Source organism: Natrix helvetica, assembly GCF_964273705.1.
Source record: "Natrix helvetica genome assembly, chromosome: 2".
NCBI lineage: Eukaryota > Metazoa > Chordata > Lepidosauria > Squamata > Natricidae > Natrix > Natrix helvetica.
The window spans coordinates 236,056,112-236,074,078 of NC_138552.1; the positions used below are offsets into that span (position 1 = coordinate 236,056,112).

The window sequence follows — 17,967 nt, forward strand, 5'->3', positions numbered from 1 at the left end:
AAACTGGACTCCTTTGCAGCAGCGGAGGCCTCTTGGAAGGAGGGTCCTGCAGAGAGTCTTAGCGGCTCCGGAACAACGGAATGTTTCTGTTTCCCACCCTGGGACTATATAGCTTGGGTATGTCCCCTGCTTGGAAACTCCAAGCAGCGCCTAGGAGAATGACCGTTGGCTTACCTGAATGGTCGTTCTCTAGGCGCTGCGGGAGTGCCCAACCCCGTCCTGGGGTAATCTGGCCGAGCCGAATCACTTCTGAAGAGAGTTCACCTTCTTCGACATCCTTCTGGTCTTCATCTCGTTTTTCAAACTGACCTCCAAAGGGAGCAGGAGGCGTGGCTACACTAAAGATTTAAACTCAGTCCTTGGGCAGCAAGCTGAAGTTAACCCATGCTTGGACACTCCCACAGCGCCTAGAGAACGACCATTCAGTAAGCCAATGGTCATTTTCACTTTTTATTTAGCTCAACAGAGAACTTAAATTCCTGATTGTGATTATGTTTAAAAAGAGTTCCCTTCCATCCACATTGCTTCTATTCTGAAGCTAAATTCATTCCCTACTTTAGGAAAAATAAGTTTCTTGTGTGACACTATTTTAGGGATAATGGATTCTTGTTGGGATACAGAATCTCAACTTTGAATTTTTCTATGCATTTTAAACACTATGTCTTCCTGATCAGCCTAAATGACATTTCTTGTTCAGCATTTCACAGGACATGCTACAGCAGTCTCAATGCTTAGGTTCATCACAATGTGGCCTCCCGCTGAAAATCAACCTTTTGATGGAATTACAGGCCTCTATTTCTTATCTGGAGCAATGCATGACCGGTTACTCAGTGTGTGGTATGTATTTTTTTCAAACTCTTAACAATCACTGTTTGATAATAATCTTTAGTCCAAAAGTAAGAAATAAAAACATGAAATAAATGAGGTTTGTGGATCACTGCAGTGTATACATATAATATAAAATTAACCCATAGACTTCTGCATATCATTGTAGAAAAGAATTTCTAAGCTATTCTGTGAATATTCTACATACTGCTTTCTGATTGTTTTATTCATAGCAAGCATAAAAGCTGCTTTGAGAAGTTGAACTCTATATGGGGTGTGGATAAAATGGGCAAGAAGAAGCTACTTTCCCCTTCCTAAAATGCTAGAACCAGAGATCACACAATGAAATTCAATCTTGGAAGAATTGGGACAGACAAAAGAAAACAATGCTTTACATAATTCATTATTTGTTCATACAATTCATTACCGTAAAATATAGTCTTCACTACCAATTGTCTAGCTTTCAAAAAGTGTTGGCAATCCATGGATATTACCCTAAATGCAGTATGATTGCCTCTTGCCTCTGAATGCCATTTACATGGAAATCAGTGTGCTTTTTTTGCAGTTGGTTGGCCACTCTATGAACAGACTGCTGTACTACATCGGCTAGAGGTCCACTCCAGTAGGGCATTATTATGTTCTTATGCTGTCCAAAATCATTTTTATGTATATATTTTCATTTTTTAAAACCTGTCCTGCTTTTTCTCAAGGCAAGTGAGATCAGACAGGAAAGAAAAGAACGCTGTGATGAGTTTCACAGTAACAGATGAGCCAATCCATATTGACTTGACAATATCAGAAAGCAAAGAACAGGTAAGAAATAGAGCTTATTTTTTCAACATCAATATTTTAGTGCAGTTGAAACCACTTTAGAAAAGTATGGGGATAAATTAAAAGCTAGTGATTTTTTAAAAATTGGTTTAACAGCAAATGAAAATGAATTAATGATCTAGTTTTGTGCCACCTGTAGATTTGGTTTTCTTTTCCATAGAACCATATTTCTAGATGATCCATATTTTTTGGTATTGATTTTATATACAGTTAATCCTCGACTTATTACCACAATTGAGCCCAAATTTTCCATTGCTAAGCAGCAGTTATTAAAGTGAATTTCTCCCATTTTACGACCTTGCTTGCTATGGTTGTTACTGAATCACTTCTGTTAAGTTAGTTGTAAGTCGAAGACTACCTGTAATGTTTGTTGTTCTGTTAATGATTTCTACTATGTTAATTGGTATATTTAATTTAAAGTTCAGTATGGACAACATCTGCACCTTATCTTTTGCTTTCTTTTTTGTTTTTATGTTTTATTAACTTTCTTTTTCATATTTAAATTTTTTAAATACATTTTTAAAATGGTGGAAATGAAAAGAATGAATTATTATCTTTCTTAAACACAGAGATTTAGATCACACATAATGTCATGGCAATATGATTGGTGACTTTTTGGCGATGTGTTAAGTAAATCATCCCAGAAAAGAATACATAGTCCTTTTTTAATAACCACAATCATAGTTATAGTTAGTTTATAAATTCCAGCTTTTTACGTCTGAAAGGGACTAATGTTTATTTCTATTTTCTTATGTACGTTGTCCAAAATTTGAACAATGCCAGCAAGAATGAAAAGGAAGTTAACCAAGAATTGCCCAAAGAATTTGTAGCTATAAAAATTCTTTACTTGGCTTTACATATATCCATCTAAACTGGTATTTTCGTTGAAATGAATTGTAAAAAAAAGTACTTGAATGTAACGTTTATAGATACGCATGAAATCGTGTTTTGTTTCATGAGCATAAAAAGTGTTTTATAATCGCAGCAAAGCTCTCGACATAATTCATTTGCTGACAACAAAAGTCTTGAAGTGCGTTTTGTTTCTTAGAATATTCAAAATGTCTGTTTTAAGTCTTGGAACATTTTGAGATAGGTATGTCTTCTTCAAATGAAATATCAGAAGCACTTTTCATCTTATTGTCATACATTGTATTATTAACTATTGAGCTTGCTATACACACATGCACAATGTATAGATAAATTTATTGGATAAAAACTAAAACCATTTAATCTCATTTTAAAAATTCTTTCAGTGGGTCAAAAAGTAACCAGGAGAGCAAATTAAAAATAGTGATTATAATATGAAAAATATATTTATTACAGTTTTATATACATATGCACGCACATTATTTACATGAATAATAATTCATAATATTCAATATGAAAACAGCTAATTCAATTGCTAAACTTATAATTAAATTTGTACTACATAGCAAATTCCATATTTTAGGAATATTGCATCACATCAATCTCCTTAACTAGTCTTTATTTTTTCCAAAATTTAATTAATATTTATAGAAATGGGAAACAAATGCAAGATTATTATAGAAAACAAGTCCAAATTATATGAGTTAAAAAAACCTTCAAATTTCTTATATCGCTAGCATAAAAAAAATCTGTTTTGCATTTCCCAACATTATTTGTGGGGCCAGTAAACACAAAAACTGTATGATTTAAGTTTATTTCACATTTTTTTAAAAATACGACCTGAATCTATTGATTCTCCAAAAATGGAATATTTACATTTTTCATTCCACAGTTGAGCTCTTATCATTTTTTAAATACTTCATAAAATTATTTACTTGTTCAAGCCTTTATCACTAAAAGAAGCTAAAATTGCAAGTACCTTGGAGTCTACTGGTCCATCCAAATTTTACTCTTTAAATTGGTGCATGTTTTAATTGCCTATATTACCAGGTGTATGTTGTAGGTTAGTCCAATTCAGCATGCAGTGTCTTAAACATGTAAACAACATTTAGAAATCAGTTCATTTAAACTGTTGGGCTCAAACATTCCAGTAGACATGGCCACTTCCATAACACTGTTAAGTGGAAGGCATCTTCCACCCCCACCCCCCCAATATGCTATAGTGCCAGCTTCTTCCTCTACTCCCAAACAGAACTCGAGTCAGAAATCTTGAAAAATGACAGGGAGTGCGAGCCAGTGGCATTCATGGAACCAGATAATGTTGAAGTTTGGCTGCTCTGCTTTGCAATGTGAAAAGTTTCCCATTTAATGTTGTGAGATGGAGAATCTGCTAGTCTGAAGAGAGGTGTCTGTGTTGATAGCTACAAGTATTATATTGAAGAATATAACGTTAGTTTATGCTCTTGGATTGCATAAAGTTGTTACTGAGCTGAAAATGTTCAGCTCTTTCAGGGTTTGGCAAACGTTTCCATGTCTGAATTTTAAAAGGGGAAATTTTGATTTAAATCAGTAATAAATCTTATATTTAAGCTCATTTATTTTAAGTCTCATTCTGTTTTAAGATAAATGGATAGTTGGATATACTGGATTATGGCATTTTTTAACTTGTTGGTGAAATTATGTTTTTTCTAGCCAGTGAAGATAGCAGTGGTATGCAGGGATGGACAACTGCATTTATTTGAGCAAGTTTTGAATGGGTAAGTTAGGAGTAAAGAATCATATGTTTAATCTGTTTTTAAAAACAAATAAGAAAGAATGAATGTAGAAATAATGACAGAGATAAGTTTCAATGGTAGTAAAATGTATCCTATAATAATAACCTTTCACTGGTATATCTAATTGTTTTCCAAGCTAAAGCAGGTGACCTATGGGTTCCATTCTTTATAAATCAAGTTTATCAAGTCCATTCACATAAATACCTTTTCTTTCTCTTTCCCCATTGCATTCAATAAGTGTCCTTCTCATACCTGTGGACTCACTGTAAATTCTGGATTCACTGCAGCAGGTTATTTTGGAGGGTGTGTGTGTGTGAGACTAAAACAAAGCACAGGAAAAAAGCATATTTTTTCTCAGATTCCAGTTCCTGTGAAACTGGATGAAACCATGCAAAATTGGATTATTTGAGTTTAGTAATTTGGCCCGATTGGCCTTATTACATTGGCCCAATGATTTTTTGTTAAGATATTAGAAAATAATAGGTATCATGTTCCTCTAACATTCCTGTGTACAGTACAGTAATTTCAGTCAGTCCATGTTGACTTCCAGGTCTAGTTATGATTCTTAGAGAGTAGTAGTTGTAGTTAGTAATATGAAGTCCAAACAATTTTCTCAGTTATAATACGATCTTAACTTAATTTTCATCGAAATGTGATTGTATGTGTGTGTATATCTTAACCAAGTCCCCATACAAATACTTTATATAACTTATTGCATCATACAATATTATGTTTTACCTACTTAACTGAATTTACATAAGCTTGTATTCAAGCTAATCATAGTGTGATTATTAAATATATGATAACTCAATTATTTCATAGTAAGTGAAACCATTAAGGTACACAGTATAAATGTTGTTTATAAATTCAACAAATTGTTTTTCTGTAGCTATTGCAAAAAGCCCCTGACGTCCAAATGTACAGTCCAGATAGCAACACCTGGAGAAGAAAATGATTCCACACCAAAGCCAGTCCCTATCTTAGCAGCTGCATTTTGTTCAGACAAAGAGTCATTGCTACTTGTGTATGGGAATTCCTTACATCCTGTTATTGAGAGAGTGGTATGTATGGCTTTCTTAAAGTCCAAGGTGGTATTTTAATAACAAATATTTTTGTTTGAAGTTTTAGTTAAAATTCATTTTTTCTAAGTAACATGCATTTTACTATTAGGGCATAGATTTAATGTTTAAACAATTTAAATCTGCTTTGGAAAAAAGAACACCCACAAAAATATTAAAGTTGCTTTTTTGTCAACCTCATTTAACAGACTTTGAATACTATGGAAAGACACATCTGCTTTGTAAGGGACATTCAGAAGACTCTGACCCTGAAAACAGAAATGGCTGTAACAAAGGTGAGATTTGAAATCAATATTTGATCCCTAATTAGCTATATAGGTTATTATGAAATGAAATGGACTTCAACAGGGTTAAAATATAACAGTGTCCCAGTTCTTTAAAAATACAGGTGTTTTGTAAATGAATAAAACCTAAACCAGTTTGCCTCCTTTACTTCAGTGATAACCAGCTTATTCTGTGCTTGGTTGAGTTAATCCAGTTAAACATCTGTATTGCACTTCAGAATGCATACTAGATAATTTCATGCTTGCTTTACTCATATTTTGTTTACCTGCATGCTTACGTGGATGAACAAACCAATGCTACAAGTTAGCTACATGGTTTATGATATGCTAATCCATGGAACAGAGAATGCTTACGGATCCTTGGGTGTGCTGTGATGACCTCCTTATTGGTTTCACTTTTTACTGAATTTCTCTGATGACACCTCTTGGCTGGCTGAGCACATCGATTGGATAGAATAATGGGTAGAAAGGAATTGTTGTCTAAAGCATTTTGGCCTGCTATTATACAACATAATTTTTTCACAATTTTCTGACTGTATAGTAAAACTTCAATGGATTGTTTTATAGAAGGATTATCTCTTGAATTAAAAATGTGCATTTAGTGTTTGGCCTGATTTGTCAACATCTGACTTTTCTGTTATTTAAGGGTGAAGTCCAAAGTCAGTTTTGTTGGTTCTGTCTGATGTCTCTTAAATATAATCCATGATTTTATTGTGTATTCTGCAAATAACTTGTAGCATCTTTAGTAGTACACATAACCCTGGTCATTTCCAAATAAAATAGGATGCAGGCCCGCAGCAACTAGATAGCAAAGGTGGAAGTTTAGGGACATTAATTTCTTATGAAAACTATGTTCATTATTCATAGGTTATATTTTGAAACTATTTCTGTAATATACATAGTATGTAAATCGTATCCAGCAGTGAGAGTCAGCAGTTCTATGTTTATTGTAAAATAGCTACTGTGGGTTCGTAATTGAATTCCATAAGTGATAAATATAAATGTGTTGTGCTTCTTTGAGGATAAAAGAAAAGGCATGCACATTCCAGGGAATTTATTTTTTCATAATGTTTCAGTGCAGATTAAATACAGATAGTTCTAGACTTATAACAATTCATTTAGTGACCAAAGTTATAATGGCATTGAAAAAAGTGACATGACCATTTTTCACACTTATGACTGTTGCAGCATCCCCATGGTCACATGATCAAAATTCAGATGCTTTTTGATTGACTTATGTTTATAATGATTGAGGGTCATGTGACTGCCTTTTGAGAAGTTTTGACAAGCAAAGTCAATGGGGAATGTAGATTTGCTTAACAATTACTAACTTAATAATTGCAGTGATTCATTTAACTGACAAGAAAGGTCATAAAATTGGGCAAAAATCAGTTCACAAATGTCTCACTTTGTGACAGAAATTTTGGGCTCAATTGTCATAAGTTGAGGACCACCTGTATAGGAAAATAATTGAAGACCCTATGAATTTTGCTACAAAAGGCACAAAATATTTGGAAAGGTGAAGCATATTTTCATCAAATTTTCACCCATTTAATCAATATATATCTAAAAAATGTCATCAAAATTTATTTAGCTTTTATCTCCTTGTTGGAACAAAACCATTATTTGAACGATAAAATATTGATCTGTGTTGGAATATGAACTATACAATTACATTCTCAATTATTAATGAGTTCAAAGTATGTGTGTGTGTGTGTGTGTAAGTGTATCAATTGATAAATAATTGATAGCTGTTTGGTATTTATGTATGCCTTAATTGGGCTCTCAAATTTATGATTATGAAGAAATATGCACTCTAGTAGGGGAATTTCTCTAGGATTGTAAATTGTCATATATATGAATTAGCTGTTCAATGCAATTTTTACAAAAGAAAAGTTTTAAGTTTTAATTAAATTATTTTGTTCAGGTGTTGAGTTTGATAAAAAATATTAAATACAGAACATAGTGGTACTTGAATACATATAAATATCTTTCTTCCCTTTAAAATTAGGTGAAAACTCCTGTAATCAACTCAGAGGTCAAAACATTAGTGCCTGGGATTCCTGGTCATAGTTCGACTGTGAAATCTTCAGTATGCAGGGATAAAAATAAAAGGAAGTCAGATGGCAAAGAGGTAATTATTCTCCATTCAGTATTCTGTATTTAACCCAAGCCAATTGTTGATATCTGCTTTGTTATGCTTCATACTCTGAATGAGACTTACATTTTTTTTAAAGTATAATTTTCAGGCTGGGTTCTGAGAATTTTTATTTTGCTCAGGGAGGAAGTACAGACTTTACAACACACTGATTTTTCTGAAAGAAAGTATTCCCACCACTGAAAAATATTAGGTGATTCTAAACATTGTGTTTTTTTCATGTAGGCAGAGACAAAATCCAAGGATGTAATTTCACATGAACAAAGTAGGTGGCCCAAAATATTGAGAGAAACTTCTGTGCCTGTTAAGTCAATGCCATCCCTTTCTCCAGTGGGAAGAAGGTCATTACCCCTTTTTATCCACTTCTGTTAATGGAAGGAGAACAGTAGAGTAAACCTGGCTCTAGATCCAGTCGTTTAGAATAAGAAATTCAAAATACAACATACATAAGAAAGGTGCTGTGTAGATCAATAACTGAAGAGTCAAAACTGATTTTTCGGTTAAGTGACGGAAATGTGCTCTGTGATGGAAATGAGATTTGCATCAGCAAAGCTTGACCAAACCCCTTCCCTTTGTATGTATTGAATTACAAGCCCACTACCTATAGCTAGAATGAAGATTGGATAAAATTGTTGAACATCTACCATTACTCTTGTTTTTGAGGATTGGTTTTCTGAATTCAGACATTTAACCTCAATTATTTCTGACTCTGAATTTTACCATATCCTTAAATCTGGAAGCACAATGAGCTAATAATTTTGTTACGTGCAGTTATAGTATTATAAAGGAGAGATGCTTACCTCAGGTAGCACAAAATTGCTAACTTCTTGTGTATTTTTTTTTATGTCTAGGAGAGTATTGAAGATCGCCTTAGCGCTATGGATATTGATGTGATGAAAGTAAAACAGCCACCCGGAAGCCTTCCACAAACTGATAATTTTGCAGTGCTTTTGGTTCAGGGTTTGGAAAGCAGTGATCCTATGATTTTAAATGTAAGTATTAAAAGTACCAAGATGGTGGGGAGATGGGGCGACATCAAGAAAGCTCAGATCATAAAAATGAGTAAGAAAATTCACCTGATATAAACTGATCGAAATTACCAATTGAATTTACCACACTGACTATATGTTACTACTTAATATTGAATATGCAAATGTATACTATGAGTTTGGAGGGCGGGTGCACCTACCGCATTTCGCAGCTGCCAAAATTTGTAACTTTTCCCTTACCTTTTCCCTTTGTAAAATATCAAAAAACCAATAAAACTTTGTTTTTTTTAAAAAAAGTACCAAGATGGTTGGGGAGGATCTCTATAACATTGCAAAATTATCAAAACTTGAAACTTCCATTATATTTGGAATGTTGCAGTATTTTGTGTCTATGACAATGTAGTAAGTACTATAAAATAATGACACAGAAATCTTTTAATAAAAGAATTTTGAAGGACTTTACTTCTGACTTATCTAAATGACCTAAATTAGACATGTGAGTTTTCAAGCTCAACTATATTCCCACTTTTGGAAGGAAAACAATGAAACTAAATTTTATATCTATGTTAGGATTAAAAAGTGGTCTCCTCCGAGATCCATAAGTCTTGGTAGTTTGGGTGATACTGATAACACGATTCCATCATTGACCCCTTTCTTTTTTTAACAGAAAGTGCTTCAAACCAGGAAGGAAGCAGTAATAAAGAAAACAGTAGCCAGAATTCCTGTATATTCTGTTATTCCACTACTGCATGAGGTAAAATATTTAATATTAACTACTATAATTCTAGCTTTTCTAGTGTACCTATAGTAAAATTTAAACTTATTGTTCTAATTACATAATAAATAAAATTGATATATTTGTAATCCAATGTATGAAAAGACATCATCTTTGATTTTCCAAATGTTTGGCTTGCTCTCTCTTGTTCAAGTCAGTCTGATGTAGTACTTAAATGAACTAAGAGTCATTGTGTGACACATGCATGTGTGACACACACACGCATAGATAGCCACGTGATTCCTGTATAGTGTACTTTTGGCCATGTATCTGTGTAAAAATCTGCGTGGGTATATATAAAAAAATACAAGAAAAAATCTTAACACTGACTATAGAGGCAGATAGGTTGGTTCTGGTAGATTTCAACTTTTGCTGCAAATGCTGCATAACACAATGGCATTCACAATGAAATTTAGTCCCTACAAATATTTTGAAATAGTTCAGGCTGTTGGAGAATTCATATATCTGCATTTTGTTGAAGAATATAGTTTATATGCAAATCTGAATGGATCTCAGTCTTTATATTCTCTACTTCTGTTTCAGCTAACAAAAAGGCTACAAGGGCATCCATACAAGTAAGCAGAGATTACCTAATATTCACTCTGGTAATAATAAATAGTGGGGGAGAGGGTTCAGTTGTAGCAGGCACTGTTTAAAATATTAAGCTGGGCTATTCATTTTAAAGCCACGTGGAAAGGGGCACTCTTTATATATCTGATTTGCTTGTTTTTAATTTTAACTAGTAAATGGTTCAAAGATGGCTTGGGAAAAAAATCCTTAGAAGTTCTGGAAATGCAGCATGCTGTTCATTAAACCAAATTAATGCTGTTCATTAAACCAGACTTTTGCAGGAGCCTAAAAAGAAAACATGGCACTTTAAGAGATACATTTACTTTAAAAAGTGGATTTCTTAAAATGTAAATCTGTATTGGATTATATAACTGCAGATTAGAGCTGCAACATATCTTTATGCTTGAGATTTTAAAAGGTTAAAAAAGATAAGAGTTCATACAGTTGTACGTTCATCTGTTATAGAAAAATAAGAGGGGCTCTAATTTTCTTTTTGTTGCTGCCTGTGAACTGTATATCTGATAAAAGTTATTCCATGGATACTTTTACCTATAATATCATTTATCATTAATGTGTGAGACTTTATCCATCTTCGTATCTCTATAGATGCAGTTTAAATTTATCTTGAAATTTTTTTTAAAAAAAAAATTCTGACCCTCTGTATTAAATGAAATATTTTCCTGTTATTTTCTAGTGCTTCACAAATGGTTCGATGGTTAAAACCTGTTCTAACTATGCATGCCTCCTACCTTTCAACAGTAAGTACTCTGATACACAGGGATTTTTACAGTTTTGGTTTCATCTGGTGGATGCATGAAGGAAAGGCATTTCCAGACTGATAAAGGAGAATATTTGTAGTCCAGGGTAGAAATGAAAAGTCCTCGGTGCTCCCTGAGCTTGGTTATTTTCTTGCAGATGTTTCATTACCCAAATGAGGTAATATCAGTCCTAGTACTGATGATGTTATCTAGTTTAGGTAATGAAATGTCTGCAAGAAAACACAAGGGTTCCTAATAATTTTCAGAGCATTGAATCCTTGTTCTTTACTAGTCTGAATATATTGCATAGGCTTATTAAAATAAAGGAGAATTGATTCAAATCTTCTAGAAGAGCGAAAAACAGAGAGGAGAGGAAATTAATTTCATGAATTGCCTTTTGCTTCTGCAGTCATTGTATGCAGTTTTCTGTGTACAGTTGTCCCCTTCTCATGTTGAATTTATGCTGCTTGAATTCTTTTTAAAGTAAATTCCTTACACAGTTGCCATTGTATAACATGTCACTCTTGTTTCAAAGTTCACTAATAATAAGTGAATAATATGGCAGTATGATTTTTGCCTCTAAGATGAAAAAAATGACAAATTTGAAATAGGATGAGGTAAGGTGTTTAATCGTTCAGATGACACATTTAAAAATTATGTAGTAAGATAGGCAATCACTAAACAGGGCAGTCTAAGCAAGTTCATCCCCGAACTGACTTCGAAAACCAGCTGAAAATCAAGGCTGAAAATCAGCTGGCCAGCACGAGCTGGAGCTGACACGGCAATGCCTCACCTACCCTCGGAAATGGCTCCGTGTGCCACAGGTTTGCCATCACAGGCCTAGGACTGCATTTGCATATGTCTTCATAGTTCTCTGTTGACTATTCTCTCTTTTTTCTCTTTATCCCCCTCACAGTTGCCAGATCTAGCCTCCCAGCTTGGAACATTATATGAGTTAATGGAAAGCAGAGTAAAAACTTTGCAAAAGCTGTCTCGCTTGCATGGAAAACTGTATCTTATTATCACTCAAGTAAGTTGAAGTTAATAATCTTGCTCCACAGAAAGAGTGTTGTTATGAACACAGAATGAGGGAATGTTACTAATAACAATGAGATGATCTATCAAATGTGGGAGGGTATGCCAGAATTTATAACACGAAAGAGGTCATGAATCCCTCAGTGATTTGGGAGGAAATGCAATTACATATGATCAGTGTTGTAGCAGTCTTACTTAGAAAGCTTTTTGTGTATGATGATTTTCCCTGGAATAGTATAGTTATCATGCACGATTTTCAAATTTAAAAGGTGATTTCCAACATTAAGGGTAGCTTCTTGTTGACCATTTGAGGTTGCAGAATTTCTGTGCGTTTGATAATTCAACAATTCTCATAAAAGGTAAACCAGTTTTGGAAAAAGAAAATAGTTATGTTAAGACATCCAGGGAACTTGGATGTCTTCAATCTTTAATTGAAGGCATTGCTTCACAAGCCTTTTATCCCACTAGAGACCTGTATAATTTTGTTTCAGTAGAGAACTTTTACAGATTCACTGAGAATACAGTGATGAAGGCGCACAAAATTTATTTGTCCTAATCTTCAGGGATTACAATAAATTTAGAGTTATCTTTTCAGGTGAATGTTAAAGCACAAGGACATATGTATTCATGTTTCCATAAGGCTACCTAATTCTATATTTATTGATAGGCAGAACAGAAATCTAATGAATTAAATAGAACAAGCCTATAATGACATTTTGTTGGAAAAGAAATAGATTAAAACATTTTTATCTTCAATGGCCATTGTTCGCTGTAATTTAGTAGCAGCTGCTATTTCTTTTCTTGATGCCAAAGTTGATTCAGTTCAGCCGTTGTAGTGAAATATAAAACTTGTAGTTTGTTACAGATGTTGCAGAGTCCTATTAATGCAGAAGCAAATTGATTTTTTGAGTAGAGAAACAATTATTAATGCCAGAAAAAAGCAATCACTTTGAATATTTGGGTTGGAGCTTCAGTTATCCTTTTTTTACCCTGCAATATGTACTTGGTTACCATCCTATGCATATAGCAGCACTGGACAGTGGTTGCGCCGTCACTTTCAGTTGCACTTAGATAGAAGCTTTAGTTAGTTAGAGCCTGTTTTGTATAGAAGATAATGTTGATTCTTGTCATAGACATTAAAAAGTTTATGTCAAGTGACATCATTAGTTTGTAAAATGCCTTCATCACTTGCTACAGATTAATATATATTTTGAGTTTTGGAAAGGTATGTTTGATACAACAGTGTATAATAATATTTTTACTTAAAACATACAAATGTTGCTTTTACAGTGAACAATTTAAAAAGGCAGAATCAGGTATTACTAAACTTGTGAAAATATAATTTAAAAATTATGTTATTTTATTGGAATTAAAACTTCATTGTTTGACAAATTAACAATAGTGTACAGAATAGCACTTTTCAAAAATTGTACATAGTTAATCATTTCTATTTGATGTACCGTAATTTGAATTCAACACAAGCTGTATGGCCTAGCTACAATCTCTCTTGATACCAAATACTTTTTTTTTTAAGGTGGCCGCATTAGAACAGGTTCAGGATGTGCCTGATATTGATCAGACTGCAAAACTAGTATATGAAGAAGGTAAGCAAAAGAAATTTGGTACTAATCAATTTGGATCAATTAGAAAATAAGATAAGTGTATTAATAAAGGAGAATATTTGCAGCTCAGGGTTGAAATGAGGGGGTCCTTGGTGATTGCTGAGCTTGGTTGTGTTCTTGCAGATGTTTATCCAAACTAACTAACATCAGAGAGCACCCAGGACCCCTTAAAATAGTGTATTCTTTTTTACTTTCTGGTTCTATTTTTTAGTTGAGCGTCTTTTCAGTTGAATCTTGTCACTTAAAATTGAATGTGTCAGGGTAATGATGATTTAAAGCTGACCAGCAAATGTAAGGCTGATACAACTGTAAGGCTGATGCAATGAGGATGAATCAACATTGGTATAGCCAGTTTAAGACTGTGAAGGGGTCCACACAAGTCTTTATCATTTTAAGAGGTGTCGATATAAAGGAGGCCATGAGAGATCGTCTCTGTCTCTCTGTCTCTCTCTGTCTGTCTGTCTGTCTGTCTGTCTCTCCCTCCCTCCCTCCCTCCCTCCCTCTCTAAATTAATGGAGAACATGGAAGTAAAATTGAAAGTCATGGTCATATGATGCCTCGCTTAACAGCCATAGTGATTTGCTTAATGACAGAAGCATGGTTGTAGTTCTGGTGTGGACACGTGATATTTCTGCTAAGGAACATAGTACTTAGTGACAGAACTGCCATGTGGTCAGTACACGAGGACTGCCCATGCAGACAATCCCCTGGATTATGAGTTCTGTTCTTGTTTTTAACTTGAATTTGTATGCAAGTTGAAACTTGTACTTAACGAATGGGCCTCCTATTACTAAAATGTCAGATGACGTTCTCCTTCCTTAAGCTGATGAACCTCTGAAGCCATGTAATATTTTCACGAACTGCTTGGAACTTCTGAAGGCAGGCTCTGCATTAAAAATGCATGGCTTCAGCAGTTCATTAAAAAGATTGCATGGTTTCAGTGGTTCGTTGGCTCAAGGAAGGACAGTGATGTCTTTTAATAATGGGCAGCCCATCCATAAGTAGGATGTTCTTAATCCAGGTTTGCCTATATAAAAGATGGAGATTGTAGGCTCAAAGTAGGAGAAGCACAGGTTCTTTACCTCATTTACTAAATAAAGTGCAATTTTAAAATGCTTAAATATTCGGTCAAAACACAAAGTGAAAACTGTGGAGGTTTTATGGTTGGCTTATTTAAGGTGAGTTGCTAGCCTGCGGACAGTATCTAGGGGCTCTTCTACTGTGTGCTATCATCATGCCCACATTTGACACTGTAACGTATATGCCCTACTTCAGTGTATATTTTCACTGACCAGAGTTGTTCCATGAAGGATATGGGCAATTTGTGAATGTGATAATATAAATTTTAAAAATATATTTAAAGATCTGTTGAAAGGAATAGTGCTATACATTTATCTCAGAAAACCAAATGGGTTTGTTGGAATATATATCTAATCTTTCCCATGTTAATATTACAAAGATTCAAAAAAGCATGTGGCCATCAGTCTTTTCAGGATCCTTGAATTCTTAAGGACTTCTTAGGAGTTAAAAAACATACACAGGTACTCCTTGCAACTATAATTGGGGCTGGCAATTCTATCCCTAAGCAATGTGGTCACTAAGTCAGACATCACTTGTGATTTTACTGTCAGCTTTGCCCTTGAGACCGCTTGTCAGAAGCCGCTTACAAATGGCAGTCGTGACTGAGATGCTGCAACAGTTATAAGCACCCACTGGATGAAAAGTGCCCAAATGTCAATCGTGATTGCAGGGACATTGCAACAGTCGTAAAAGAGAGGACTGATCATAAAGTTACATTTTGCAGTGCCATCATAATTGCAGACAGTTGTAAAGAGGGCAATTACAGGTAGTCCTTGACTTATGACCATAATTGAGCCCAAAATTTCTGTTGCTAAGCGAGACATTTGTTAAGCAAATTTTGCCCTATTTTATGATCTTTCTTGCCACAGTTGTTGAGTGAATCACCGCAGTTGTTAAGTCAGTGATTGTTGTTAAGTGAATCTGATTTCCCCACTGACTTTGCTTGTCAGAAGGTTACAAAAGGTTACATGACACTGCCAAGCTTCTGAATTTTGATCCCATGAACCTGGGGATGCTGCAATGGTCATATGTATGAAAAATGATCATAAGTTACCTTTTTCAATGCTGTTGCAACTTTGAACAGTTAGTAAATGAACTGTTGCAAGTCAAGGACCACCTGTATTAAGCAAGGACTCCCTGTAGGTATTCTGATGAGATGCACTCAAAGATCTATAGATGAGAAGTTCTCAAACACATTTTGGGTTGCCGTTTTCTTTATTTGGTGGGCCGTGTTTATTTTCATTAGTTACAAATATCACACGTCGGTGTTCTTTTATCGACAGAATCATCAGATGATGGTTCAGATGACGAAATGGCCGCAGAGAGAGATTCAGATGTAAGTAAAGTTCAGTGTCTTTCCTCACCTACTTAAGAGGTTAAAAGTGATTATGGCGAATGCATATTTTGTGATGCTCTCTGTCCCCTACAGGAAAATTGGGATGAAGAGGAAGAGGAAGAAGATGAGGAGAACAATGAGAGGGATGAACAGTCGGACGATGAGCAGGAAATGGCAATAGAAAAAGAAATCAATGGAGACTCAGATTTGGATCCAGACAATGAAAGTGAAGAGGAATAGCACACTGTTTAAAGAAAGAAAACTTGGGAGCTGGCTACCAAAATGTGTCACTTCTGGATTGCCATGCGGGAAGCCCCTTGGATCACACAAGGAGTGCACACTTGATTCCTAAGACATATTGGAAAACTCTTTGTTTCCAAATCTGGAGTGCACAGTGATGCCCTGGTTTTTCAGTTCTATATTTCTAGGGATCACAGTGAAACAACTTTCTTCCATATAGCAAGCCAATCATTATTTTTATTTGGATATTTCTTTTACAGCTCAAGTCTAATAGCTTATCAATCCCCATTGGGTGATGACCCTATTGCAGCTTGTTTTAAGTTCTGATGGATTGAAGACCACTCTTATCTTCTTAACCTGCTTTAGTTAAATACTTTCCTAGTTGGCATCTTGCTACAATTTTTTTGGAAGAAACTAAATATTTTTGTAAGACTCAAAAACATTACTTTGAATTTCTTGGTAGTTCTTCCTCTTTCCTCCACAACATCCATTCTCGCATAAGAGAATTATTCACACCTTAGCAATGATAACATTGCAAACCAGGTTTTCAGACTAAACTGACTTTTTTATATATTTGTGTGTAAATCAGTCATTTTTCATGTACTTAAAAAAAGGACTCGTGTTTAATCCTAACTTTTTTGTTTTTTTGCGCTTGTATATAAGTTTACTTGCTGACCCAGGGAGAGTTCTTTGGAGGCAGAAAAATAATGAAAATGGGGAGGGCAGACACTTGTGGATAACGTTACACAAAACATATACATTTATTATGAATTTTTAATCTTGGGAAGAATGGGGTTGCTATTAGCTCAATTAAGCTGAATATAAACAATTGGGTAAAGTTTTTGAGCCATTCATCAGTATAATGTACAGTTTAATTTGTCTATAATTGGAGCTGTTGCAACTTAATGCTGCTCTCCTTTGTAAAGTGAATAAATATACCTTGTCTTTATGAAGTATTAGTGTGTGATATATGGAATATAATGAAATGCTTGTAACTGGAATTTTGTACTGAAGATGCACCAAGCCCTTTTTTTTGCTATCATGGAGCAAGTTTGGAATAAATTCTAGGTTTTTTGAGCTACCTTGTTGCATTGTAAAGGTAGTTGTCACTTATCAACAGTAATTGGAACCGGGAACCCCATTGTTAAATAATGCAGCGGTAAGGCACAATGACACTTGGCTGCACCAACTTAACAACAGTTGTTGTTAAGTTGGTTAGGTGAATCCCACATGGCTGCAGCATCTCACAAGTCATGTGGTGGCTATTTTTGATCTTCAACTTGTTTCCTCACTGATTTTGTTGTCGAGAAGCCAGTTATGAAGGTTGCAAATGCTGGTACGTACGTGGGATGCTGTGTGTGACATAATTGTGAGCCAGTTGCCAAGCGTCCTGAATTGCAATCACATGACCACGGGGATGTTGCACCCGCTGCAACTTTGAGGACCTGTTGTAAGTATCCCTTGTTCAGCACCATCACAACTTCAGTTGCTGAAAAAGTGGACAATAAACTACTACTACTTGTATTTTGTCCTTTTTGCGCAACTTGCATTAGTTCATATTGTTTGTCTGAGCTGCAATATGGGATGGATGGGTTGCCATGTAGTACCAAACGAAACCAAAGAACCCCGTATACACCTAGTTTTAACTGAATAAGGTGGAGATACTTTACAAATATATCAGCATGGCTGGCTGAGGAATTCTGGGAATTGAAGTCCACAAGTATTAAAAGTTGCCAAGTTTGG

General features: G+C 34.7%; 1 protein-coding gene across 1 annotated transcript in view; it reads left to right on the forward strand.

Annotated features, from left to right (window-relative positions):
• WDR43 (WD repeat domain 43) overlaps positions 1-17,177 on the forward strand; it is a 29,279-nt gene extending 12,102 nt beyond the window's left edge. Inside the window, exons 5-18 of the mRNA XM_081941879.1 lie at positions 698-837; positions 1,536-1,638; positions 4,216-4,280; positions 5,188-5,359; positions 5,566-5,652; positions 7,673-7,795; positions 8,671-8,811; positions 9,476-9,562; positions 10,127-10,158; positions 10,848-10,911; positions 11,828-11,941; positions 13,481-13,550; positions 15,932-15,984; positions 16,078-17,177. Coding sequence (XP_081798005.1) covers positions 698-837; positions 1,536-1,638; positions 4,216-4,280; positions 5,188-5,359; positions 5,566-5,652; positions 7,673-7,795; positions 8,671-8,811; positions 9,476-9,562; positions 10,127-10,158; positions 10,848-10,911; positions 11,828-11,941; positions 13,481-13,550; positions 15,932-15,984; positions 16,078-16,224 — 1,398 coding nt within the window. The 3' untranslated portion in view covers positions 16,225-17,177. The remainder of the gene's footprint in view (positions 1-697; positions 838-1,535; positions 1,639-4,215; positions 4,281-5,187; positions 5,360-5,565; positions 5,653-7,672; positions 7,796-8,670; positions 8,812-9,475; positions 9,563-10,126; positions 10,159-10,847; positions 10,912-11,827; positions 11,942-13,480; positions 13,551-15,931; positions 15,985-16,077) is intronic.
• The last annotated feature ends 790 nt before the right edge of the window (positions 17,178-17,967 follow it).